The sequence below is a fragment of the Natator depressus genome, chromosome 13 (genome assembly GCF_965152275.1).
Source record: "Natator depressus isolate rNatDep1 chromosome 13, rNatDep2.hap1, whole genome shotgun sequence".
NCBI lineage: Eukaryota > Metazoa > Chordata > Testudines > Cheloniidae > Natator > Natator depressus.
Window position 1 is genome coordinate 38380887 of NC_134246.1, and position 27935 is coordinate 38408821.

The following is a 27935-nucleotide window of genomic DNA, read 5'->3' on the forward strand; positions in this document are numbered from 1 at the left end:
TTCTGCAATATCAGGGCATCGTTTCCTTGTGTGAACTTTCTGAAATCATGTCTCGAAAAATTCTCTCCTTCTCGATTCCTGCCTGTGTCCCTCTGAGAGGAAAATCACAGCGTTAAATGCCCTGAATGTCTGTATAGAAACCGCTTCCCCTTTTGGTACAGGTCCTGCTCTGCTCGGTGTCACTGTGTCTCTCCTGGCGCAGTAATAGGTGCCGGTGTCTGCGGCTGTCAGCGAGCGGAGCTACAGGGGGACCTGGTTCTTGGCGGTGTCTGCAGAGATGGTGACTCGGCCTTGGAGAGACGGGGCGTAGTTTGTGCTCTCACTAGCTGCAAATACATACCCCAGGTACTCCAAGCCTTTCCCAGGAACCTGCCGGATCCAAGCCCAGTAGTAGCCAGAAGAAATGGTGTAACCAGACACGGCGCAGGTCTGTGTGAGGGGCTCTCCAGGCTTCACCACGCCCGGCCCGGACTGGGCCAGCTGGATTTGGGACCGGACACCTGCAAAGACAGGAAACGTTACAGTTAAATCCTGACCGCTCTTCCTCAGGGTTTGATCATTTCCCCCCGGATTTCTCCTCCTGACTTACAGGGCGAGAGAGCGAGTAAAACCAGAAGTGACAACGCCTTTTCCATCCTCTTGAAAAGATGAGAAAAAAGGACAAAGAATGAAATTCACTTCAGCCCCTGAGCAGGCGGGTCCCGTGAGAACCCAGGAGCTGCTATTTAAATGGGGAACCCGACTGGGAGATTTGCATAAAGATCAGACACGCCGGCATCACGGTTGAAAAGGAGCTGAAACCACCAGAGCTCCTTTGTTCAGTGGCTCCCTCAGAGCTGTGTGACAGGGCAGGGTAATGAACCAGCTATGAGCGAATGCTGGGTGATCTGACCCTTTCTTTTTCTTTCTTTCTTTCTTTCTTTCTTTCTTTCTTTCTTTCTTTCTTTCTTTCTTTCTTTCTTTCTTTCTTTCTTTCTTTCTTTCTTTCTTTCTCCACCTTTGAGTAAAAGGTGTCCCTGTATTGGAGTGGTGGCTATTCGGAAAATGTGTTGGGCATATGAAATAGATATAAACAGTGTCCTTGGGGAAATGACACTCTCGTGGGAATGCCAGATGGGGAAGGAGCCGCAGCTGAATGCGGAGGAAGGGCTGGTTTAGGCCACAGAACCTGACAAGCAGCTCTGGGGACAGGGAAGGAAAAGGGAATGGAGAGAAGATGCAGCTCCTGGGCTTTGCCAGAACACAGGCTGTGATGGCAGGACACAGGGCAGAATCTGAACCGTAGGATGGGTATTTCTACCAGTCCCTGCTTTGCTCTGTGCCCTGTGTCTCCAGGCACAGTAACACGCGGTGGTGCCTGCGGGTTTCAGTGAGCGGAGATGCAGGGAGACCTGGTTCTTGGAGGACTCCGCAGAGATGGTGACCCGCAGTTTTCCCCCCAGGAATTGAAATGCAGGGGTGGGGTTCGAATTTATGGGAGGGAGGGGTCAGGGCCAATGGGGGTGAGACCATGAGGGTGAAGGTGGCTCTATGGCACCATAATAAAAACTGAAAAATGTTTCATGACCATTTTATTAGATTTAACTCATGTTTTAAAATCATCACACAAATTAGAGTTGGCTACTCAAGCCTTCTATGAAGCACTACGTCTACATCCTTCTTGGTTTCTTGTTATAATTTTCCACAACTCTGTTAATGAACTTCTTGAATGCCATGTGTTCATCTTTGGTGGCTTCTTGCCTGTCCGGTATTTCCATTCCTTCCATGGATATGCTCATTATGTTCATTCACATGATCAGGCAGAAGGCGACTTCTTTCAGAACACAAGATTCTATTCAGTGATGAAAAACAAGGCTCAGCTGTAGCTGTTGTGACTGGGAGTGGCAAGAGATGAATTCCTACTTCTTTCAGCCCAGGAAACAGAGCACAAAGATCGGGTCGAGCCACTAGCGATGATAAAAAAGAAGATGAGGTCAAATCTTCATTCATTCGTCGTATGGTATTCCACTCTGTGTTCAAATTCTCTATTCTGTCCTGAACACAAGGCAGCCCCATTGCTGGTAGTGCCTCACTCCACTCAACCATCAGTGTTTTATAGGACAGGGATCTGTAAAAGCTACGTAGAGGTTGAGTAGAATCTAGAAGTCGCTGTTGTAGATTTTTAAGAATCAAGTCTGTGTACTTTTTCAGTTGTCTTAACAAACACTTCTTGTCCTCTTCACTTAAGGATTCAATATAAATGCCTTCATTAGTCAACTTCTGGACTGAAGTCTTTGCTTCTTCCAGTACTTTTTCAATGGATAGCTCTCTGATTGATCCAAATGTAGCCTCTATTGCTGGACAAAGATCTACTACTGTCCTAGCAGATGCCTGGATGGCATTGTTTAATGACCCAAGTGGTTTCAACAGTAGACTTACGCGAGAGAGAATGGCAATAGTCTTCTCTGAACATAGTAGCAAAAGTATCCACCAGCCTCACTACTTAGATCCATCCCATCTTGGTAGATACTTTCCAAAGCCAGTAATAATGGCTGGAGTAATTTTAAGACAACAGCCAACGATCGCTCATGAGAAAGCCAGCGGGTTTTCCCAGGTTGGACGAATATGAACTTCAGTCCCAGTGTATCTTCTATATTTTCCAAGATATTCAGTCTTTTTGGACACTTGCTGAAAAAAGAATATAAAGAAGACATTAAATTTATAGCTTTTTAAATGTCTTTTGAAGAGTCTGCAGCTTGTACTAGTGCTAGCTGGAGTAGATGGCCTCTACAGTGTGTATAGGAGAGATTAGGGTTACACTTTTCTTTGAGCAAAGCTTGTACTCCACCATGTCTTCCAGAAAAGTTTGCAACTCCATCAAATGCACAAGCAGCCATCTATCTGGGGTCCAATTGACAAGCATTTAACTCTTCTAAGATGTGGGTTGTCACAGATGCAGCCGATGTGTCTTCTATAACTTGAACATCTAGAAATGCATCTACTGGTCTACCACTGACATCAGGATAACGTACACAATGACTTAATACTTGATTCCCATTTGCATCGGTGCATTCATCAGCCATGTATGCAATTTTTTTGAATGTACAGAGAGATTTCTTCACTTTTTCAACTGTTGAGTCTTTCAATGTTGCACCGCATGCTTCTAGCCAGTCAGCTGAGTTTCTTGCAGAAAGACAGTGAGCATTTGCTGGTCTTGTTCAGAACCAGTGTTCAACTTCAGGATGAATAAGTGACAATGCACTTAACAGTGGCCTCCAGTTTGCAGTGTGTGGCATGGGGGGAGGGATAGCTCAGTGGTTTGAGCATTGGCTTGCTAAACCCAGGGTTGTGAGTTCAATCCTTGAGGGGGCCATTTAGGGATCTGGGGCAAAAATTGGCGATTGGTCCTGCTTTGAGCAGGGGGTTGGACTAGATGACCTCCTGAGGTCCCTTCCAACCCTGATATTCTATGATCTCTTGCTTAAATAGAAAGTATGGTGCCACAGCCATGTTTGTTCACATATAAAGTTGTTGAAGCTCCTACCTCCTGTTGATTTAATGTGTTAGGCCATTGAATAATGTTAAAAATCTAGTCCTTGTTGCTTTAGAGTTCTACTTATTTTGACTCCATATTGTCATCATACCCTTCCTCTAACCATAACCTAAGCCTACTTTTATTTCTAACCTTCTAATCCTAACTCTGTCCTCTATCTCAAACTCTACTCCCTGTTCTAATTTGAATTGGAATCCTGAGCCCTCGCCCTAACCATAAGCCTGTATTTATCCCCTAAGGCCAGTCCCACATTTTTCTTTAACCTAACCTTAACTGTACCCATAATCCCTTTCACTTAAGACCTAAAATATATTATTGCCCTGTCTATGGGTCTTCTCTAAATTCTCAGCTAATGGACAACCAGGAGAGGGAAGAGAAACCCCAAGACTATTCCATCCCAAGTGTTTGTTTATTAGGGACAAATGGCCCCTGGCACCCGGAAATCACCAATTCGGCCCCTGCACAACTCACTAGGTTGCTGCAATACCGAGGCCTGTGCGATTTTGTGCCAGGAGGATAAATATGACTTCCGGTGCCTCCGTTTTTGTGGGTGTCTCACCTAGATTGTTGGGTGCTTTGAGCTCTTTGATAATTCCAGTCCCACTTGTCTCATTGAGACTCTCCCCTTGGGTTAGCAGCCAGATCAGCTCCACCCACAGTGAGTTGATGGAAGGACTGTCTCTGACATGTGTCTGGGCTGGAAGTAATATTCTGGATCCTGTGAAAATTACTGGCCTGTAGCCTAGCAAAATGGGAGATAATTTGGGATGGCAGAGTTTGGGTTTTTAAAAATTATTGTTGTGACAGCCAATATTGAGGTTTATTTGAAAACATTTTTAAGGGTTACATAGTTGCACCAAATTATGAGTTTTAAGCTTTTCTTTACTTTGAAAATTTGTAGATTTCAGTGATGATGGATGGAAATAGGTCTTTGGAGGCAGGGCAGGGGCTGTGTGTGTATTTGCTGAAATTTATGTTTACCAGCTTTTATCAATAAAAATCCAATCCATCCAAGCCTACAGGTAATGGAAGTTGTGAGATGTTAAACGCCCTGCATGGAAACTTCTTCCCCTTTTTGTACCAGTCCCTGCTCTGCTCCGTGTCACTGTGGTGCTCTCCTGGCACAGTGATAGGTGGCGGTGTCTGCAGCTGTCAGCGGGCGGAGCTGCAGGGAGACCTGGTTCTTGGCGGTGTCTCCAGGGATGGTGATTCGGCCCTGGAGAGATGGGGTGCGGTGTGTGTTGCTGCTGCTATATGGATACACCCATCCCGTCCACCCCAGCCCTTTCCTGAGAGGCTGCCGGACCCAGTCTCAGATGTAACTGCTGTCAGTGATGGAGACCCCAGAGACAGCGCAGGTCAGGGTGAGGATCTCTCCGGGCTTCACCGCTTCCAGGCTGGAGTGGACCCGCTGCACTTGACACAGGACACCTGGGGAAAAAAAATAAAGCAAGGAGAGAATTAGCCACTGAATATTGGTGTGTCTCTGTGTATGTGCGTCCCCCTAATTCCCCCACTGCTCCATAGACACTCACTCCTGGGGGAGGAGAACAGGGAAAGGAAAAGCAGTAGAGATTTCATTCTTGTTTTTATTCAAGGAGGGAAATTCACCAGTGGACAGGACCCGGTAGTTCTGTGTCTGGGGAGAGACTGTGGCTCCTAGAACCAGAGGTTTGTGTGATGGTGCACCCCGTAAGGCTTTATGGAAATATGCTTATGAATGTATATATGACTTAACTGGAATATGTTTTATGCTACATATGCCATGTAACATATCTATGTAAAGATTATGATCTACTGAATATATTCATCCTATTTATATGCATGTGTCATTGTTGTATTCGAAGTTATGAATATTGGCTGTATACTTGTTTGATTTTAAATAACCTTAATAAGGTATTTGGTCAGCTTCTTTAGAAAGGAATTTGCAAGTTAAGTGCCCAGTCAAGAAGCACTTAATGGACAATGGATCTTGGAAGGCTCCAATCCACATAAGAAGTCTATATGAGGACGTTCAAGGTAGCATGTGAACCATGGCTGCTACCTGTAAGTTCTGAGTTATGCATGGGCATGTGACTTCTCCATGTGACTCCAAAACTCCATTTTGTAGCTGGAATTCTACACAGGGGAAGGGAGGGGTCTCCACCCACAAGAGAAAGTCTATTTAAACCCCTGGGAGACCCCTCCATTTGGTCTTCAGCTGGCTCAAGTGATAGCCTCTCCACCCCCAAGGATACCTGAAGGAAACTGGAACAAAGGACAGTAACTACAGGGGGGTGTGAGTGATTGCTGAGCCCAGACTAGAAGGAGATTAGTCTGTAAAAGGAAGCTTACTGGAACTCCTCTGAGGGTGAGGTTCTATCTGTATTCAGTTTTCTTACTGTATTAGGCATAGACTTGCAGGTTTTATTTTATTTTACTTGGTAATTCACTTTGTTCTGTCTGTTACTACTTGGAACCACTTAAATACTACTTTCTGTATTTAATAAAATCACTTTTTACTGATTATTTAACCCAGAATAAGCATTAATACGGGGGGGAGGGGGAGGACAGCTGTATATATCTCTCTATCAGTGTTGTAGAGGGAGAACAATTTATGAGTTTACCCTATATAAGCTTTATACTGGGTAAAACAGATTTATTTGGGGTTTAGACCCCATTGGGAGTTGGGCAACTGTTAAAGTCAGAAACACTTCTTAAACTACTTTCAATTGAGCCTACAGCTGTCAGGGGACGTGGACATGGTCTGGGTTTGCAGCGGGCTAAGGGGTCTGGCTCAAGCCAGGCAGGGCACTGAAGTCCCAAGCTGCCAGGGCAAGAAAGCAGAAGTAGCCTTGGCACATCAGTTGGCAGCCCCAAAGGGGTTTCTGTGATCCAACCCCTCACAGTTTGTATTTAACAGGATCCCTCCAGGGCAGGGATTTGCATGCGGGTTATTCCGACGGAGATAAACTACCAGGGGGAGGGACGCTAGGCAGGGAGCACTGCGTGAGGGATCGGAGAGTCAGACACTCCCCCCGATGTGTGAGGGTGAAAGCCCCGGGAAATCAGTGCGTGTCTCTCCCTTGGAGCACGGGCTACTCCAGCACGCGCCGGGCACCTGCCATGGACCCAGACCATGCCCAGGAGATGTCCGGAGCTGTGGGTCTCTCCCGGGAGGGCCGGATGAGGACGGAACCGCAGCTGCAGGGAGAGGAAGGCTGGTTCCGCCCCGGAGACTGACCAGCGGCTGTAGGGAAGGGGAGGGAATGGGGTGTGGGGAGCCGGAGCAGCTTCCGGGCTGTGCCCACCAAGGGCGGTGCTGGCGGGACTCGGGGCAGCGGCTGCCGCCCACGCTGGGGAGGACGCGGCACCTTCGTCTGCGGCGCCTCTCACACGGGGCAGCCCCGCGGGGGGGGGGGGGGGTGTCGGACTGCTGCCACCTACTGGGCAGCCTGGGATTTGCGCTCTCTCTGTCGCCCCCTGTATGGGTGTGTCGGACTGCTGCCGCCTACTGGAGAAAATCGGACTTCTTCTCCCTCCTTCCCTCCCTCCCTGCGTGTGTCTGTGCGCGCGCCCCTCACTCTCTTCCGAAGGCAAAGACCGTGGCCTTCCCGGTGCACACCTGACACGCACCGTGACACACACACGGGGAACGGACACACGGTGCGATTATTTTGTGGCTCTGAATTCCGTGAATCTTTTCCTGCCCGCTCCGACAGCCCTTGGAAAGGGAGGAAACACCTGTGTTTTGTCCGTGCGTTTGCCATGATTTCTGTGGCAGCTCAAAGGCGAGGCGTGTCCGGAGGAACTGGGTACATTCTTCATGGTTTAAACCAAACAAACAAACAACCCCCGCCCCCAGCTATTTGGATGTTTTTCACAGTGAGTTCACCCTGTGTGCCTCTTTCTCTGCAGGGCTCCACTCTGTAACTCTGGCCTCCCTGGGCTGTTCAGAAACCGCTTCCCCTTTTTGTGCCAGCCCCGCTCTGCCCCGTGTCACCGTGTCTCTGGCGCAGTAATAGGTGGCTGTGTCCGCGGCTGTCAGCGAGCGGAGCTGCAGGGAGACCTGGTTCTTGGCGGTGTCTCCAGAGATGGTGATTCGGCCTTGGAGAGACGGAGCGTAGCTTGTGCTCCCGCTACTATACGGGTACACATACCCCATCCACTCCAGCCCTTTCCCGGGGGGCTGCCGGATCCAGCTCCAGCTGTAATACTGAGTAGAGATGGAGAACCCGGAGACAGTACAGGTCAGGGTGAGGGTCTCTCCGGGCTTCACCGCCCCCGGGCCAGACTGGACCAGCTGCACCTGGGAGAGGACACCTGGGGAAAGGGAAAGAAAGCCAGAAAGGCATTAGCCACAGAGACACCCCACGGATCTGTCACCGATTCCCCCCCACTGCCCCATAGACACTCACTGGTGGGGGCAGAGAGCAGGACAAGGAAAAGCAACAGAGATTTCATTCTCGTTTTCATGCAATGAGGGAAACTTCCCAACAGGCAGAAGCGAGCGGCTTGGTGTCTGGGGAGAGACTGAGGCTGCTATAACCAGGGGTCTGTATTTAAACAGATGCCCCCCCCCGGGGCAGGGATTTGCATGTGGGTTTCACCCAGCAGGGATGGAGATGAAAGGGGCCGGCGGGACAGGCTCTGGTTGGATGGAAAGGGGCCACGGCTGCATTTGCCAGGGCGAGAGGGAGCCTCCAGCTCTCTGTACGTTCCCCCGGGGAGAGTCAGTGAGACCGGGCAGGGCTCCCAGTGCCTCACCAGAGACCATCGCTGCCTTCACTGCCAAGGGGCTCGGAGCTGGCCCTAAATGCTTCTCTTATAGAGTGAAAACTTGGTTGGGAGTCACAGCTCCCCGGAGTATAAAGCAGGGCGAGAGCCCATCTTCCCACTCCCCCGGATCACTGGGTATTTCCCCTCCCAGCACGGAAGGAGACGGGGAATTGCTGGGGTTGGTCTGACTCAGAGTCCCGCTGTTTGTGTCCGCAGCCAGGGACAGAAGCTGCGGCGGGTGGCGCCAGGCTGCCCCCTAGTGGGATGTTGTGGAATATCCCGCTGAGAGGGGAAGTTTCTTCCTAACCCTCCCCCTGAGTTACCGGTGGGTTCGCGCTCCGAGGAAGCCTTTGAACCGATTGACTCATGGAAAGTGTCATAAAATGTCCCGCGTTCACCCCAACGTCATCTACCTGGAGAGAATTTCTATTGGTGTGTCCCTGTGGGTACCAGGGAACATTCTGCATGGCTGGGGAAGGGGGTGGGCGATATGGGAACATGGGCAAGGAAGTTTCTAAATTTGAATTGGCCGGAGGGTTTGTAAAGGGGTTGAAGCTCTTCCCTCCCCTTGATTTCGGTGCGCGTTAGGCAATTAGATAAGATTAAAAATCTGGTCCGAAGGGTATTAGTGTTCTACTTATTTTGATTCTGTTTTGTGGACTTTATCCCTATCAAGATAAAGAATCACTTTAACTCTGCTATTCTTTTAATTTTTTTCATTTTACCCTTCCCCTAAATTTAATCATAACCATAATCACACACTGATTTCTAACCTTACCCCTAATCCTAACTCTGTCCTCTATCTCGAGCTCTGGTCCCGATCCTAATTTTAACTTGCCTACTGAACCCTTGCCCCAACCAGAACCCGATACTTATCCCCTAACTCCAGTCCTCAATTATTCTTTGACCTAACCGAAAACATACCCCTAATCTCTGTCACTTAACACCTAAAATACATAATTTCCGTCTCTCTGTCTGGGTCTCCTCTAAATTCTCACCTAAAGGCAGGCTGGAGAGGGAAAAGAAACCCCAAGACTTTTCCATCAGGAGTGTTTTTTATTAGGGATAAATGCCCCCCCCCCCCCCCCCCGCACCAGGAATCATGAATTCGGCCCCTGCACAGCTCGCTCTGGGTTGCTGCAATTCCTTGGCAGGTGGGATTTTGTTCCAGGATAAATATGAGGATAAATATGATTTCCAGTGCCTCCTTTTTTTGGGTGTCTCTCCCAGGTTGTTGGTGTTGATTGTTGGCGCCTCATAATCACTCCTCTGGTTCCATCTATCCTGGTGCTGAGACTGGCGCCCATCACCGTGGCATCTTGGCACTGTGTGTTCGCGAGTATAAAGTGGGGTTCCTTTGAGCTTCAATCAAGGCAATGACAGAGGGTTTGTTTGAGCAAGGAGGGCTTTGCCCTCTTTGCCCAGAGCTCACAATTAAAAGTCCCTTTAAACCCCCAGGAAACCTGGAAATGACGGGACAGGACACAAGGGAATTGTGAGCATCACCCCTACCATTCCAAGTCATGTGGGTATCTCCGACTGCGGATAAATTTTCCAGGAGGCTGGAGCGCTGTGTGGGGGATGGGACAGTCAGACCCCCGCTTCCTGTCTAGGATTGTAAAATAAACTTCGCAGCCGTGGATACTTAAAACTGCGGTGGGCAGAGACAATAAGGAGAAGGGATGCCCTGACGCTGAGACTCTCCTAGGGGTATCTAGTGGGGAGCGAAGGCCAGTTTTAGGAGCATGGACTGACAAGCACTTGGGGGAAAGGGGAGGGAACCAGGCCCTGAGAAGAAGACTCAGGTTCTGGGCTGGGTTTGCAGTGATAAGAATGAGGGACGTCTTGGAAAAGGGACGTTTTCTGTAGGGGCTTTTTAAACACGGAACTGCACAGTCAACCTGTGGAACTCCTTGCCAGAGGATGCTGTGAAGGCCAAGACTATAACAGGGTTGAAAAAAGAACTAGGTAAGTTCATGGAGGACAGGTCCATCAATGGCTATTAGTCAGGATGGGCAGGGATGGTGTCCCTAGCCTCTGTTTGCCAGAAGCTGGGAATGGGTGACAGGGGATGAATCACTTGATGATTCCCTGTTCTGTTCATTCCCTCTGGGGCACCTGGCACTGACCACTGTTGGAAGACAGGACACTGGACTAGATGGACCTTGGGTCTGACCCAGTCTGGCCATTCATATGTTCGTATGTAACAGTGAGTGGGGTGGGTGCGCTGCTCCTGGCAGGCTGGGATGAGGCCTGGGTGATGTTTTGGGCTCCAGGGAAAGGAACAGCCACAGAGAGTTCCCGTTGGGGGTTGAAGCAGGCAGGGAAACGTCCAGCCAACAACGAGCAGTTCGGCTTCTGGGGGGAGACTGAGGCACCAGAATCTGTGGATTTGCCCCAGGTTCCCTGCGCTGCGCTGAGTGGGAGGGGACTGGGCAGGGAGAGACGCTGCAGGGTCTGGGCGTTGTCAGAACAGGGGCTGCGCTGGCTGGACACGGGGAGAGTCTGAACCAAGCCCGGGGGAGAAATGCAGCAGCTTCTTGTTGGGTGCTTTCCACATAGAAAAGCCGGAGTGTGTGCGAGAGAGCGAGACTGCGGCCCCTAAGGAAGGAAGGAGGATTGGGGGGGTTGGGGGGGTGTGCTGAGGGTTCGTGCTGGAAATAGACCTTAGTCTACACAGACATGCAGAGACACTCACAGGCAAACAGATCGACACCTCCCCCGGTCCCTGCCCGCGCCGGACTCTGCACATCCGTGAATCGGTCCCGCCTGTTCCTAGAGCCACTGAAATACAAACAACTCGCGTGTTTCGGCGGTAGCTGGCCGGGATCCCTGGGGCAGCTGGCAGGTCATTCGGGTGCAGAGAGACTGGGCTGCTTCTGGGGGCACTTTTCATAATATCCCTGGGGCTGTTTGTCCTGTTCTAGCCACTGTGTGTGTGTGGGCAGCGCGTGTGTCTGTGTGTGTCTCTCTGTGTGTGGGCAGTGTGTGTGTGTGTGTGTGGGGGGGCTCAAATTGGCTTTGTCCCTCTGGCCTGACGTTGCTCTTTATCAGCCGCTTCCCCGTTTTGTACCAGCCCCGCTCTGCTCTGGGTCACTGTGTGTCCGGCGCAGGACCAGGCGGCGGTGTCGGCGGCTGTCAGCGAGGGGAGCGGCAGGGAGAGCACATGTTTAGCCTTGTCCCTGGAGATGGTCAAGCGGCTCTGGAGAGACGGGGCGTTGCTTGTGCCCCCACTCCTGGGATTAACCCTTGCCGGCCACTCCAGCCCTTTGCCGGGAGGCTGCCGGACCCAGTCCCGACCATAACCGCCGCTAGTGATGGAGAACCCGGAGACAGCGCAGGTCAGGGTGAGGGTCTCTCCGGGCTTCGCTGGCCCCGGACGGGACTGGACCAGCCGCACCTGGGAGACGACACCTGGGCAAAGCTAAATGAAGCAAGGAAGGAATTAGCCACTGAATGTCTGTGTCCCTAGTTCCCCCACTGACCCAGAGACACTCACGGGTGTGGGCTGAGAACAGGGAAAGGAAAAGCAACAGGATTTCAGTCTCGTTTTCATAGAATGAGGGAAATTCCCCAGGGGCTAGGAACTGGCAGTTCTGTAACTGGCTTCTAGAATCAGGGGTCTGTATTTAAACAGGAGCCCCCAGGGCAGGGATTTGCATGCGGGTTCCCCAGGGCGGGTATAAGAGATGACGGGGGTGAGCGCTCAGCGCATGGCGATGTCCCTCGGGGACAGGGGTCCCCTTTACACCCCTTTACACCTCAGCTCAGCGCACATGCAGCGACAGGAGGTGGCTGGGAGGGGAGGGAGGAGGGCCCAGGGGGCAGGGCACTGGACTGGGACACAGGAGACCCCGCAGGGACCGGGATCTGAATGTTGGTTGTCGGTGAGGTTGACGTGATTCCTGTGGCAGCTCCGAGGTAAATCGTGTCCAGAGAAACTGGGTATCTTCTGGGGGCATTTTTAGAAACATTTGTTTGTACATGTGCTTGTCCTACTCGCTCCACTGTGCTCAGTCTCTCTGTCTCTGCGGGGCTCCGCTGTCCCTGTATCTCTGGCCTCCCTAGGCTGTTTAGAAACCACCGCCCCCCTTTGTGTGCCAGTCCCTGCTCTGCTCTGGGTCACCGTCTCTCCTGGCGCAGTAACACTGACCCTCGCCTTAACCAGAAACCTGCATTTATCCCCTAACCCCAATCCTACATTATTCTTTAACCCAACCGAGAACATCCCCTAATCCCTTTCTCTTAACACATAAAATATATTATTCCCCCCTCTCTGTCTCTCTCTCTCTCTCTGGGTCTCCCCTAAATTCTCTCCTAAAGGCAACCAGGAGAGGGAAGAGAAACCCCAAGACTGTTCCATCCATCCCGTGTGTTTGTTTATTGGGGATAAGTGGCTGCGGGCACCCAGGAATCACCAATTCGGACCCTGCACAGCTCGCTCTGCCTTGTTGAAATTCCTCGGGAGGTGGGATTTTGTGCCATCAGGATAAACATGACTTCTGGTGCCTCTGTTTGTGGGTGTCTGTCATGGAGTGTGGGGGAGTCCAGGCCCTGCACCCCTCTTCCTGGGATTCACTGAGACTCTCAGCCAGCCAGTAAAACGGAAGGTTTATTGGACAACAGGAACACAGTCCAAAACAGAGCTTGTGGGTACACCCGGGACCCCTCAGTCAAGTCCTTCTGGGGGAGCAGGGAGCTTAGACCCCAGCCCTGGGGTTCCCTTCGTTCCTCCACCCAGCCCCAAACTGAAACTAAACCCACCCAGCAGGTTCCCTGCTGCTGCCTCCGTCCACATTCCTGGGCAGAGGTGTCACCTCCCCCTCCCCCTCCTGGTTCAGGTGACAGGCTCTCAGGTCTCCCGTCCCCAGGGCACATTCCCAGGTCAACACTCCCCCCTCCCTACTGCGTCACATCGTCACAGTGTCTCACCCAGATTGTTGGTGCTTCGAGCTCTTTGATCATTCCCGTCCCTCCTGCCCTTTGAGACTCGTCCTTCGTTAGCTGCCAGAGCGGCCACAGAGAGCTGACGCAGTGGCTGTCCTTGAAATATGTAAGGACCTATCCTGGATCCTGTGAACATTACTGGCCTGTAGCCAAGAGGAGTTTGGAGATAATTAGGCTCCGCAGAATTTTTTTTTTTAAACAGTTTTGACAGCCAATATTGATGTCTATTTGAAACCATTTTTGATTGTTATATAGTTGCACCGAATTGTGTGTTTCCAGCATTATTTTACTTTGAGAATTTGTACATTTCAATGCTGGTGGAAGGAAATATGTTTTCGGGGGCGGGGGTGGGAGGGTTTCTGAGTGTTTGATGAAATCTGATCCGTCCAAGCCTGCAGATAGTGCAAGACCTGGGATATTAAAAGCTCTGCATGGAAACTCCTTCCCCTTTTTGTGCCAGTCCCGCTGTGCTCTGGGTCACTGTGTATCGGGTGCAGTAAGAGGTGGCGGTGTCCGCAGCTGTCAGGGAGACCTGGTTCTTGGAGGAATCTGCAGAGAGGGTGACTCGTCCCAGGAGGGACGGGGCGTAACTTGTACCCCCGCTATTTGGATGTAGGAGTCCCATCCATTCCAGCCCTTTCCCGACAGCCTGTCGGACCCATTGCCAGGAGTAACTGCCGTCAGTGGCGGAGACCCCGGAGACAGCGCAGGTCAGGGCGAGAACCTCTCCAGGCTTCACCGCACCGGGGCCGGACTGGACCAGGGGTACCTGAGACAGGACACCTGGGGAAAGGAAGCAAAGCGAGGAATGATTTAGCCACTGAATGTCTCTGTGTGTGTCCCTAATTCCCTCACGTGTCCCAGAGACACTCACGGCTGTGGGCAGAGAACGGTGAAAGGAAAAGCCACAGAGATTTCATTCTCGTTTTCATAGAATGAGGGAAACTCCCCAGCGGGAATGACCGGGCAGTTCTGTGCCTGGGGAGGGACTGAGGCTCCTAGAACCAGGGGTTTGGATTTAAACAGGACCCCCAGGGGCAGGGATTTGCATGCGGGTTCCCCAGGGTGGCTATAACAGATGACGGGGGCGAATGCTCAGTACATGGCGATGTCCCCTCGGGGACAGGTGTCCCCATTACACCCCAGAGAGGCCGTGCGCTCAGCTCAGGGCCCATGGAAAGGGAGGAGGGGCGGGTTGGGGGGTCCGGAGGAGAGGGTCTGGGACTGGGATTCAGGAGTCCCTGCTGGGCCAGGGATTTGCATGCGGGTTTCAGCCAGTGTGGAAAGACTACCAGCGAGACCCCTGTCCAGGGAGTGCTGTCTGGTGCCCGGGAGAGCCACACACCCGCTTCATGTCACAGGGTGTGATCCGAAGCCTGCTGAAGTCTATGGGTGTCTGTGACATTCTCTGATTAGAATATGACCATATAGATCATTGTTGCAACCACTGTTATATATTTGCAGCAAATATTGTACAAAGGTTGTCGAGTCAGGGTCTATGACAAGGTTATGACTTGCTGGTTATGATGATGCTATCTGTATGTAAGTATCATGTTTGTACTTGAAGTTATGAATATTGGCTCTATAGCTGGATTTCAAATGTTTGCTCCTGGGACACAGCCCACAAGGTAGCCAGTCAGCACATCTTGGAGGAACTATTCAAATTGAGTGGCCCATCAAAAGGTCACTTCACTGACAGTGGACCATGGGAGATGCCCAGCTACCCTGAGTGGACTGTCCTATAAATGTGCTTTTTGGGGTGTAGGTAAGGACGTCCTGAAATGACTGAGCGAAACTGGGCATGAACACGTGACTTGCCCATGTGACCCCAAACACTATCTGGTCACCTGGGATTCTCCACTAGCTAAACTGAGGTTTTTGTTTGAAATAATGGGTTTCCCTCACCATGGCAAAGGGTATAAATGGCTCTGGAAACCCCTCTATTTTGACTTTCTCCTCCTCCAGCCTCTGTCCTGCTCAAACCTCTGGACTATGAACTTATATTAATGGAAGCATTCTAACCAAGGATTGAGGACCTTCCAATGATTTGGAAGCAGCTAGAGACTTGACTTAAGTCAGCGGTTTATTCCATCACTGCTACAAGTCTGAACCAAGAACTTTGCCATTACTGTATGTATTTGATTCCTTTAACCACTTTTAACTCTCACTTTCTTTCTTTCTTTCTTTCTTTCTTTCTTTCTTTCTTTCTTTCTTTCTTTCTTTCTTTCTTTCTTTCTTGCTATAAATAAACCTTTAGATTTTAGATACTAAGGGATTGACATCAGCGTGACCTTAGGGTAAGATCTAAGTTATGTATTGACCTGGGTGTGTGGCTGGTCCTTTGAGATCAGAAGATGCTATTATTTGATGAGACTGGTTCTAAAGAACCACTCATCTCTAAATCCAGTGTTTTTGGTGGTGACATAATGCCCAAGGAATCTGCTTTTATGACTTCTTAGCCAGTGTGGTGAAATAGAAGTTTACTTTTATTGCTGGTTTGGTATATCCTATGGGGGATTAACCACCAGTTTTGGGTTGTGTTTGCTCTATTTTTCAGCAGTTTGTCCTGAATTTGGTATCTTCAGTTGTGACCCACTGAGGCACAGTTTACAGTGTCTCTCCAACAGAGCAGGGGCTAATGCAAAATGGGCTGGGCAAATAAAATCAATTGATATAATGTACAGGCCGGGTCAGTAGAGGTGAGATTGTCCTGAAAATCTGTGTTGGGGGTGGAGAGAAATCAGCCGAAGTGGCGGGGAGAGAAATCAGAGAATGGTAGGACTGGAAGGGACCATGAGAGGTCCTGTAGTCCAAGCCCTTGCGCTCATGGCAGGGCGCAGTGTGATCTAGACCATCCCTGACAGGTGTTTGTTTCAGGCATCAGAGACCAACAAATACGTTCAGTGAGCAGAGAGGGGACTGGGCATGGAGAGAAGATGCATCTTCTGGGCTGTCTTGTGATTATAGAGGTGAGGGGCCCTCAGCTAGGAATGAAGAGTCCAACTACTGCGGTGTGTCACTGGCCCTGCTGTGTGATCTTGGGAAGCCATTTCCCTAGGCTGTGCCTCTCCTTCCCCTTTGTCTGTGCAGACTGTGAGCTCTCCAAGGCAGGGACAGACAGCACCTGCCCACGGCCCCTTCTCGGCTGGGGAGTGTGGGCGCTAATGTCATATTCACAATCACAACAACTCCTAATTTCCCGTTATTTACACCAGGAATGACAATATATTTACTCCGGTAGGGAAAGTGGCTGAAACCTTTTGCAGGATCATGTTTCAATGTGCGACATTTACTCTCCCCAGGCTTGTGAATCTGGGTGGTAAGGCGGGGTGATGGGGCGTCCAGGGCCTCTCTAGGGTTCTCTAGTCTAGTCTAGTCTCTGTCCGTTCTGATACAGAGGTTACCCCAGCGTCTGGGTGCCTCCCTGTGCATTGCTCTCACTCACCTTGCAGTTCCTATCACTGTGTATCACTGCTCGCAAATTACCATTTCCCTGTCCCAGCCCTAAGCTCATGGGCAACACCAGTTCTTCCAGCGAGGCTCAGCAGTGAACCCTGAGGTGTGAATGGCAGGTGAGTGGGAGAGAAGCAGCTGGGGATGAGAGAACATGGTGAGAGTTGGGGGTTGCCAGTCGTTCCCTTGTTTAACCCTTAGTCCTGCAATGAGAAGTGACATTCTTGTCACTGCTGTTCTGCAATATCAGGGTATCCTTTCTGTCACGGAGTCCCTGGGCGATGCTCTGGAACTGCTCCCCATGAAGCCAGTCAGGACTCTGGGGAAGTCTCCTTTCTGTGAGCAGCCTGTCTTCAGGACCCACAGCTCACCCAGCTTCCACCTTCCTGGGTCTGACCTCGGAGCATTCAGCATCCCCTGCCCCTCCGTGCGCTTCCCACAGCAAGTCCGCTCATGCGGGGCTCCTGGGGAAGACAGAGGGTCCTGCACCCCAACTTCACAGTCAGACGTGACTCTCATCCAGCCAGTAAAACAGAGGTTTATTAGACGACAGGACCATGGTCGAAAACAGAGCATGCAGGTGCAGAGAACAGGACCCCTCAGCTGCATCCATTTTGGGGGGCAGTGAGCCAGACAACCACGTCTGCACTTCACTCCTCCTCCCCAGCCAGCCCCAAACTGAAACTCCCTCTAGCCCGTCCTCCTCTGGGCTTTGTCCCTTTCCCGGGCCAGGAGGTCACCTGATTCCTTTGTTCTCCAACCCTTTAGCTCTCACCTTGCAGGGGGGAAGGGCCAGGCCATCAGTTGCCAGGAAACAGGGTGTCGACCATTCTCTGTGTCCAGACCCCTGCACACACCTGCCCTCTGGGGCTCTGCAACGATCATACACCCTTACCCCACCCCCTAGATACTTAAGAACTGCCTAGGGGAAACTGAGGCACCCCCACACTATTCAGAGGAAACATTAAGAACAGTCCCACTTTGTCATACTTTCCTTGTGTGAATTTTATGATATCTTGACCCTTAGAGATCCTCTGTCCTTCTCTATTCCTGCCTGTGTCCCTCTGAGAGGAAAATCACAGCGTTAAATGCCCTGAATGTCTGTATAGAAACCGCTTCCCCTTTTCGTACAGGTCCTGCTCTGCTCGGTGTCACCGTGTCTCTGGAGCAGTAATACGTGGCGGTGTCTGCGGCTGTCAGCGGGCGGAGCTGCAGGGAGAACTGGTTCTTGGCGGTGTCTGCAGTGATGGCGATTCGGCTCTGGAAAGCCGGGGCGTAGTTTGTGCCTCGGCTAGGTCCGTATATATACCCCATGTACTCCAAGCCTTTCCCAGGAGCCTGCCGGATCCAAGCCCAGTCAGAGCCAGAAGAAATGGTGTAACCAGACACGGCGCAGGTCTGTGTGAGGGTCTCTCCAGGCTTCACCACGCCCGGCCCGGACTGGACCAGCTGGATTTGGGACCGGGCGCCTGCAAAGACAGGAAACGTTACATTTAAATCCTGACCGCTCTTCCTCAGGGTTTGATCATTTCCCCTCGGATTTCTCCTCCTGACTTACAGGGCGAGAGAGCGAGTAAAACAAGAAGTGACAACGCCTCTTCCATCTTCTTGGAAAGGGGGAAAAGGGGGGAAATGAAATTGGCTTCAGCCCCTGGGCAGGCAGATCCCCGTGAGAACCCAGGAGCTGCTATTTAAAGGGAGACCCTGGCTGGGGGATTTGCATAAAGATCAGACACTCTAATATCACCCTTGAAAAGAAGATGAAACCACACGAGCTATTCAGCTCCTTCTGTTCAGTGGCTCTCTCAGAGCTGTGTGACAGGGCAGGGCAATGAACCGGCTATTAGCGTATGCTGGGTGATCTGACCCCTTTCTTTCTTTCTTTCTTTCTTTCTTTCTTTCTTTCTTTCTTTCTTTCTTTCTTTCTTTCTTTCTTTCTTTCTACCTGCCCTGGCCTCGTGCTGCTCAGGGAAGTGGCCGGGACGTCTCTGTGGCCCCTAACGGGGAGGCAGAAAGTCGCTGTACTTGGCCCCCACCCTGGGCACCGACTCTGCAGCTCCCATTGCCTCTGACTGTCAGAAGCTGGGACTGGACTACAGTGTAAGGACCACTACACACATAGCCCTGTTCTCTTCATTCCTTCTGAAGCATCTGGCACCAGCCACTGTTGGAAGACAGGATACTGGGCGAGATAGACTAATGATCTTACTGACCCAGCATGGCTGTTCCTATGTTCTAGACTAGGTTCTTGTACCGGTCCCCTTCACCATAGTTGTGAGCAATTGTGTTTCTTATTGGGGTTATAAAATTGTTGTTCCTTTGAACATTGCGATACAAGAACATTTAATCTTGCAAAGAGGCTCTCAAATTCGTTGTTCCGGTCCTTTCAGTAAAAATATTATTACTCTCCCTGACACCCTGAAAAGCCGGAAATGGTGTGACAGGACACGAGGGAATTGTTGGAATTTCCCACACATTTTGCTGTATAACCAGCTCTCTGCTTCTTTTCCCCCGGGACTTTCCTGACCAGACACCGCCACTTATTATTATTTTTGGAGGTGCTGGGCCCCTGCAGCTCTCACTGACCTCAGGCAGAGCAGCGCCTGCTTAGCACCTCTGACATTGGCTCCCCTGGAGCAACATTTCTGACACCGGTTTCTGAGTTTGGGAGCGTGAATCATTCGGTGCCCAAGGCCAGTCACAGCAAGCCAGATTCCCAGAAGTGGATAATCCCCCACAGCAGTGACTGAGGGTCAATCAGAGACGCAGGGGCCGAGCATCTTTTGGAAACCAGGCCCAGAGTATCCCACCGTTAATGTAGCCATCACCCCGTCTCAGTGAGTCCCCGGGTCCACATGTCAGTGCGCAGCACGAGGAAGCGGTGGAAGGGGCTGGGAGAGGGTGGGATGTGGGGGGAGAAACGGGGTTGGTTCCTGTGATCCCACTGTGGGCGAATGCCCTGTCTGTCTCTTCTCCTAGAGCACGAATTGAGTGTTCAAGTCTCCTGACTATTTAGAAATCCGCTTCCCCTTTCTGTGCCAGTCCCGGCTCTGCTCCGTGTCACCGTGTGTCGGGCACAGTAACAGGTGCTGGTGTCCGCAGCTGCCAGGGAGCGGAGCTGGAGATAAACTTCCTCCTTCGAGGGGTCCCTGGTGATGGTGACCCGAGGTGTGAGAGCCGAGTTGTACTCTGTGGTCCCCCTCTGTGCAGTGCTGCGGATAACCGCCATCCACTCCAGCCCTTTCCCGGGGGGCTGCCGGGCCCCGCGCCAATGGGAGCTGCTGACGGAGACTCCGGAGACTTCACAGGTGATGCTGAGGGTCTCTCCGGGCTTCACCACGCCCGGGCTGGGCTCGATCAACTGCATCTGGGAGAGAACATCTCGCGGGGCGGGGAGAAAAGCAAACGTTACCCACCGGAAAAGTCTGCGGCTCGGTCCCTGATTTCCCCCACTACCTGACAGACACTCACAGGCCGGGGCAGAAAACAGGGACAGGAAAAGCCACAGAGATTTCATTCTCGTTTTCATAGAATGAGGGAAACTCCCCAGCGGGCAGGACCGGGCAGTTCTGTGTCCGGGGGGAGACTGAGAATCAGGGGTTTGGATTTAAACAGGAGCCCCCCGGGGCAGAGATTCGCACGCGGGTTCCCCAGGACGGGTGTAAGAGTAGGCGGGATTGAGCGATCAGTACATGGCGATGTCCCCTCGGGGACAAGGGTCCCCTTTACACCCCAGAGACACAGTGCGCTCAGCTAAGGGCACATGTACATTGGTCTGGTGATTCGCCTGGGTCCCCAGGAGCGAGGACAGAAGTCGCAGGGTCAGATCCTAAATAACTCAGACCCTCCCTGTTGCCGTTGGGTAAATCCACGTCGGGGCTGTGGGGGCACAGATACCACTCGAGTTAGTGGGAGGTGGGTGCCCACATACCCTAGGCCAGTGGGGTAATCTCCGCCTTAGTGTGTCCGGGCCTCAGTGCCTCGTCTGTAAAATGGGGTTAAGGAGACTTCCCTGCCTCAGTGCGGATTGTGAGGGTCAAATCCAGGAATCAGAGTAGCAGCCGTGTTAGTCTGTATCCCCAAAAAGAACAGGAGGACTTGTGGCACCTTAGAGACTAACCAATGTATTTGAGCATGAGCTTTCGTGGGCTACAGCTCACTTCACCAGATGAATAGAATGGACCATATAGTAAGAAGATAGATACATACATACAGAGAAGGTGGAAGTTGCCATACAAACTGTGAGAGGCTTATTAGTTCAGATGAGCTATTATCAGCAGGAGAAAAAACTTTTGTGGTGATAATCAAGATGGCCCATGTAGACAATTGACAAGAAGGTGTGAGGATACTTAACATGGGGAAATAGATTCAATATGTGGAATGACCCAGCCACTCCCAGTCTCTCTTCAAACCCAAGTTCATGGTATCTAGTTTGCATACTAATTCAAGCTCAGCAGTTTCTCCGTGGAGAAATCCAGGAATCGTTGGGAGTCTCTCACAGGGTCTGGTGACACTGGGTAGAGAAGAACAGAGACCGGCTGGGGACTGGGCATCCCCAGTGAAATCCAGGGAGATTCTGGCTCCTAAATATTGCAGGCTTCTTAACCCCGCAGCCTTAATCCACGGAGTCCATCTCCTGAGAGTCGTACAGCGGGGTGGGGGACAGGTGTGTGGCTAATGTGAAATTTGCAGATATGGGTGGGGTTTTGGAACAGGATTTAAGGGAATTGGGATCCCCAAACCCACTGGATATGGGCGCGTTTTGAATTGTTGACGTCATGTGAGTGGGGTTGGAAAGAGAATTTGGAACATGGTTGTACAGAGGCAGATGCTCACACAAAACACAGGTGAAAGCAGCCAAGGGGAAGCAAGAGGATTCAGAAAATGGAGAGGGGATTTGGGTAAAGGGGGCCCGGGACCGGGAGGGTGAGGGCCAGCTCTCTTTTTCTGGGTTTTTCTAGCTCAGAGGCCACCCCATCTAAGTGAGAGAGGGAGAAAGGTTGGATTTGCCCAAGTAAGCTCGCAAACACCTTTCAGGGCAGGGAGGGAGGCCGGGAAGTTGGCAGACAGGAGAGCGGCAGCTTCTGGGCTGCATCCAAAGGAGTCCTGTGATTGTGGAAGGTCAGGGCTGGGGCTGGGGCGCACACTGGAGAGGGGGCGGAATATGGCGGGGATGTTAAACCTTGTCCTTAAGGGTTTAACCCCGGGTGATAGTCACACCTCAGGGGTTCCGAAGCCAAATCAGTGATCGACACCCAAAAGAAACACAGTAGTGTGAATGGAGGGGAAATATTTAGTGAGTGTCTACACATATAGACGCACACAATATAGATTTAGTATATGTACAAACACACACGCACACAACTGTAATTGTGGTAAGTCAGGCGCGGGGCTGGGACACGCACTGGAGAGGGACAGAATTTGGCAGGGATGTTAAACCTTGTTCCTCAGGGTTTAAACCAGCGACATTCGGACCTCTGGTGCCGAATTAGCGATCAAAATCACCCCAGTAATGTGTGAATGACAGGGGAAATGTTTAGTGTGTGTCTACACAGAGAGATATGCACTGAATAGATTTAATATAGACACATACATGTGTATATATTGTATTTGTATTGATATGTGTATATCTGTAGCTATAAATCCTCCCACACCGATGGGAATGAGACCTGCGGGTGGTTGTCTGATTGATTCCCCCTGGGGAAGCCGTGAGATGTGATCTCTGGGTGTCCGTGTTAGGAGGAGCTGAGTTAGTAGACCAGGAATTTTCCCTCCCCGATGTCCACCTCCTAAACCTCCTTTTGGCCACTGTCTCACTCCGCTTCTAATGGAGACGTGAGTGTGAACGGGCCCCGAGTGAGTCTAGACAATCCGCTTCCCCTTTTTGTACCAGCCCCGCTTTGCTCTGTGTCACTGTGTGTCTCTGGCACAGTAATACATGGCGGTGTCTGCAGCCGCGAGGGAGGCCAGCTGCAGGGAGAACCGGTTCTTGGAGGTATCCGAAGAGATGGTGGTCCGGCTTTGGAGAGACGCGGCAAACCACTTTCTCCCGTCGTGTGGGTATATACGTGCCACCCACTCCAGCCCTTTCCCGGGGGGCTGCCGGACCCAGCTCCATGCGTAGCTGCTGTCAGTGATGGAGACACCCGAGACGGCACAGGTCAGTGTGAGGGTCTGTCCGGGCTTCACCACGCCCGGGCCGGTCTGCACCAGCTGCACCTGGGAGAGGACACCTGGGGAGAGGAAAAAAAATATGGACGAAATTAGCCAGCCAATGAATCTGTGCATCTGCCCCCAGTTCTCCCGCTGTCCAAGAGACACTCACAGCTGGGGGCCAATAACAGGGGAAGGAAAAACCACAGAGATGTCATTCTCTTTTTCATAAAACGAGCGAGACTCCCGAGCAGGCAGGACCGGGCAGTTCTGTGTCTGGGGAGAGAGCTGAGGCTCCTAGAACCAGGGGTTTGTATTTAACCAGGAACCCCCCGGGGCAGGGATTTGCATGCGGCGTTTCCCCAGCGGGTATAAAGGGAGGGGCCCCTCTAGGTAGGGAGCTGTCTAGTGGGAAGCAGAGTCACACATCAACTTCATGTGTTAGCGTGCGACCAAGGGAGGGACGGTGCAGGTTCTGGGCTCTGCCAGAATAAAGGCCGTGAGGGCAGCAACCCAGGGACAGTCTAGAGCGCACGCTCGGGGGAAACGCATTGCCTTAGGGTCCGGTGCTTTTCCTTAGCCGAGAAACCTGTGAGGGGGAGAGAGAGTGTGAGAGAGACACTGCTGGGCCCTGCTGGAGGGAGTCAATCTTGCTCTATGTGCAGGTGTGCATTAGGCTGGACCCAGACAATCCCTTACACTGACCTGTAAAGTATCCGGTGACTCCGTTCCAAGCTATGCGGTTCGGACATTGCTGAGAAGAGCAGGGAATGGCTCGGGGACACCTAATATTCTGGGGTTATACACTCTGCCCTTTCTCTCAAACACTGGGACGTCCAAGGAGAAGGCGGACAAAATGCCTTCTCATGACCCAGAGAAGAAAGAGGATAAACTAGACTGGAGTAAGGCACCTTTACTCGGGTATAACCTCATCCAGAGTAGGCCTTGCACTGTTATAACCACATGGACGAAAACATTACACTCCTAACTCAAGCAGTTATATGAATACAAAAGCTGTGTGTAGATCAGATCTGAGTGCTCTAGGGAGTCAGGACTGGTTTATAAACAGACTTGCTCCAGTTTGTCTTAGGCCTTGTCTACGGGGAAATTAGTTTTGGTATAACCTAAAATGTGAATTTAAATCCATGTGTACATATCTTGGTCTAACCCCAAGTGTGCACTCTCATTTGGGTAGAAAAGTGCCTTTCCAGGGTTTATATCCCCTGGTCTACACTTGAACTAACTCTTTCTTTCTTTCTTTCTTTCTTTCTTTCTCTCTCTCTCTCTCTCTCTCTCTCTCTCTCTCTCTCTCTCTCCACATTTGAGTAAAAGGTGTCCCTGTATTGGAGTGGTGGCTATTCGGAAAATGTGTTGGGCATATGAAATAGATATAAACAGTGTCCTTGGGGAAATGACACTCTCGTGGGAATGTCTGATGGGGAAGGAGCAGCAGCTGAATGCGGGAGAAGGGCTGGTTTAGGCCACAGAACCTGACAAGCAGCTCTGGTGAGAGGGAAGGAAAAGGGAATGGAGAGAAGATACAGCCCGTGGGCTTTGCCAGAACACAGGCTGTGATGGCAGGACACAGCACCGAATCTGAAGAGCAGGATGGAGGGAAACACAGCACCTTATTATTAGGTGCTTTCCAGGTAGAAGAACTGCCTCGGAGTGAGGGTGGGTGTGTCATAAACATAGAAATAAGGGTAACATAAAATCCCTCCTGGGAAGCTGTACTGAATCGCCGTAAGGGGTTAAGAAGCTCAGATAACCTAGTTGGCACCTGACCAGAAGGCCAATGAGGAAAGAAGATACTTTAAAATCTGGCGGGGGCAGGGAGGAGGTTTTGTTTGTGCTTTTTTTATTGTTCTCTCTCCGGATGGAGGGACCAGGAAGGGACAACATCTCCTGAAAATAAAACCTGAAATGATTCATCTATGATTACAAAAATTGTAAGTAAGGCAAGGAAATGTGTTAGATTATCTTTTGTTTTAGCTTGTGAATTTTCCCTATGCTAAGAGGTAGTTTTATTCCTGTTTCTGTAGCTGTGAAGCTGAGTCCAGAGGTGAGTCCTCTGTGTTTTAAATCTTTTTATTACCCTGTAAAGTTATCTTCCATCCTGATTTTGCAGGTGTGATTCTTTTACCTTTTTCTTTATACTGAAGCTCTTCTTTTAAGAACCTGATTGATTTTAGTGTCCTAAAGATAAAGGGTCTGGTTTGTACTTACATTTAAGGCAATTGGTTGGCATATTATTCTCAAGCCTCCCCAGGGAAGGGGGTGAAGAGGCTTGGGGGATATTTTGGGGGGGAGGGCTCCAAGTGACCCTTCCCTGAATTTTTGCTTAAATTACTTGGTGGTGACAGCAATACCATCCAAGGACAAGGAAAAGAACTTGTGCCTTGGGGAAGTTTTAACCTAAGCTGGTAAGATATGCGCTTGGGGGGGGGTCTTTCATGAGGGTCCCCACATCTGTACCCCAGAGTTCAGAGCAGATGGGGTCGGGGAGGGGGGGGAACTCTGACGGGGTGTGAGAAAGACTGCTGCCCCCTAAGGCAGGGAATGAGATTTGTTGTGCTCATTTTGGTTTGTGTGGGCCTGAGTCAGTGTTACCTTCTACTGGAAGGAAAGAGACTTTCTTGGTTCACAGAAAACATACTCCTGTACACACCTGGATACACGGAAATAGCCACAGATTCACATGCTGATAAGAACATAAGAACGACCATACTGGGTCAGACCAAAGGTCCATCCAGCCCAGTATCCTGTTTGCCGACAGTGGCCAATGCCAGGTGCCCCAGAGGGAATGAACAGAACAGGGAATCATCAAGTGATCCAACCCCTGTTGCCCATTCCCAGCTTCTGGCAAACAGAGGCTAGGGACACCATCCCTGCCCATCCTGACTAATTGCCATTGATGGACTTATCTAGTTCTTTTTTGAACCCTGTTATAGTCTTTCCTTCACAACATCCTCTTGCAAAGAATTCCACAGATTGGCTGTGTGTTGTCTGAAGAAATCAGGGAGCAGAGCCCCTGGGGCCTGAGTGATTTTGTGTAATCTACATTTCCATTAATCTTTCCCTGCCTGTTCTTGGAACCATTGTAATGAAAGCAAATACATTTATTTTCTCAGGAAGTTTGACGAGATCCTGTGGGAGCTGAAAGGCAAACTGTGTCCAGGAAAAGGGGGTAAGTTCTGGATTCTCTGAAAAAAATCTCTTCATATCTGTTTTTTCATATTAAATTTACTGTGTGTGTCTCTTTCTGGGTGGCTTAACTCTCTCTGTAACTCTGACCTCATTATTGTTTACTGACCTCTTCTCTTTTGTATGAGTCCCTTCTTTGCTCTCTGTCAGTTGGCTACCTCTGGCACAGGAATAGGTGGCTGTGTCTGCAGATGTCAGGAAACCTTGCTGCAGGTGGTGTGCAAACACTGAAGGTTAAACAGAAGGTGTGAGCCTAAGTTCTTGTGTTAATTATTATAATTAAATGTCTTTCTTTTTTCAGAAAGACCTAAGGCAGTAAGGCAGCCAAATCTCATTGAAAGTAAAATTCCATTGAGTTTTCACATAATTTCATTTCATTTGCAATCACATTGGGAAACATTCTGTAATTTTAATAGATTCATAGATATTAAGACCAGATGGGATTACCAAGGGACTTGATCATCTAGTCTGACCTGCTTAACACAGGGCATTGAACCTCACCCAATGATTCCTGCATCAAGCCCATAAGTAATCTTCGAGTTTTAGTATCTGTTTTCGTAAAACCTATGTGTGGCACAGATTATCACCCATCTGCTTATTGTGTGGGTTTTACACCTTCTTCTGAGAGACAGAGTGAAATAATATCTTTGATTGGACCAACTTCTGTTGGTGAAAGAGACAAGCTGTCTGGCTACACAGAGCTCTTCTTCAGGTCTGATATTTTCCAGACCTGCAGAGAAGATCTGTGTTGCTCAAAAACGTGTCTCTTTCACCATTAGAAGTTGTTTCAGCAGCAGATATTACCTCACCCACCCTGTGCATCTTAATATTTTTGGGACCACCATGGCTACAACAACACTGCAAACAACCTTCCTCTGAAGCATCAGCTACCGTTGGAGGTAGGATACCGGATTAGATGGACCTTGAGTCTCATCCAATATCTAATCATGTTTCTATGAGAGAGAGAAAACTCACTTGTTCCTTTACAGAGTTTCGGTATACAAGAGCATTCTCACTCCCTCTCACTTTCTCTCTGTGGATGCTTGTATCACTGCTCCCCCTTCTGGAAGGAATGAGATCTGGTGTGTGTGTGTGTGTATGTGTGTGTGTGTGCGCGCACGCGTGCACGTATACACACTTTCTCCACTCACAGGGGTGATGATGTAAGTAACAATGTGATTCCAGTCCCATTGAGATTAACCGTTTTGACTTTCTGTGTGTGGACACTCTTATGCATTGGTTATAAACTTTGCTTCCAGCAGTTTTCCTGGTTCCCAAGATGAACTGCTGGAACGAATTTGAAACCAAAATAGGAGAGTGCACACACAAAAGTGGCACCCATTTAACTAAACTGATTTATATTAATTCGGAGTAATTGATTTTTGTAGACTAGTCTCCAGGAAGCGATAGATGTTGATTCTTCACCGTGCCAAGATTCTCATGAATGTTTAGCATCGAAGGAGTCTATTTGGGGAGAGGAGGGAGTGAACAGGGGAAGCAGAAGATGTCCCTTCATTTCCATCTAGAGGAAATTTCATGTGTTTGTGTTTCCCTTTCTCTAGACAGATAAACTACAGCATGCCAGAGGCCTGAGAGTATGTTCAGAATCCACATCCCCTTTTTGCACGGGTCCCTGCTTTGCTCCGCGTCACTGTGTCTGCCTGGCGCAGTAATACGTGGCGGTGTCTGCAGCTCCCAGGGAGGCCAGCTGCAGGGAGAACCGGTTCTTGGAGGAATCAGAGGAGATGGTGATTCGGCTCTGGAAAGATGAGCTGTAGTCTGTGTACCAGGTGGAACTGCTGTAATATCTCCATCCCAGCCACTCCAGCCCTTTCCCAGGAGGCTGCCGGACCCAGTGCCAGCCGTGACCACCAGTGATGGACTGACC

The 27935-nt window shown here is 50.5% G+C and overlaps 2 gene segments (V, D, J or C); both read right to left on the reverse strand.

Annotated features, from left to right (window-relative positions):
• LOC141997013 (Ig mu chain C region membrane-bound form-like) overlaps positions 1–7975 on the reverse strand; it is a 104438-nt gene extending 96463 nt beyond the window's left edge. The window contains 2 exon segments of the C gene segment in view: positions 7515–7834; positions 7930–7975. Coding sequence covers positions 7515–7834; positions 7930–7975 — 366 coding nt within the window.
• A 14625-nt stretch (positions 7976–22600) lies between these two features.
• Positions 22601–25569, reverse strand: LOC141997139 (immunoglobulin heavy variable 4-30-4-like). The segment is given in 2 exon segments: positions 22601–22923; positions 25512–25569. Coding segments are annotated over 2 exon segments (381 nt in total).
• Between the last annotated feature and the right edge of the window lie 2366 nt (positions 25570–27935).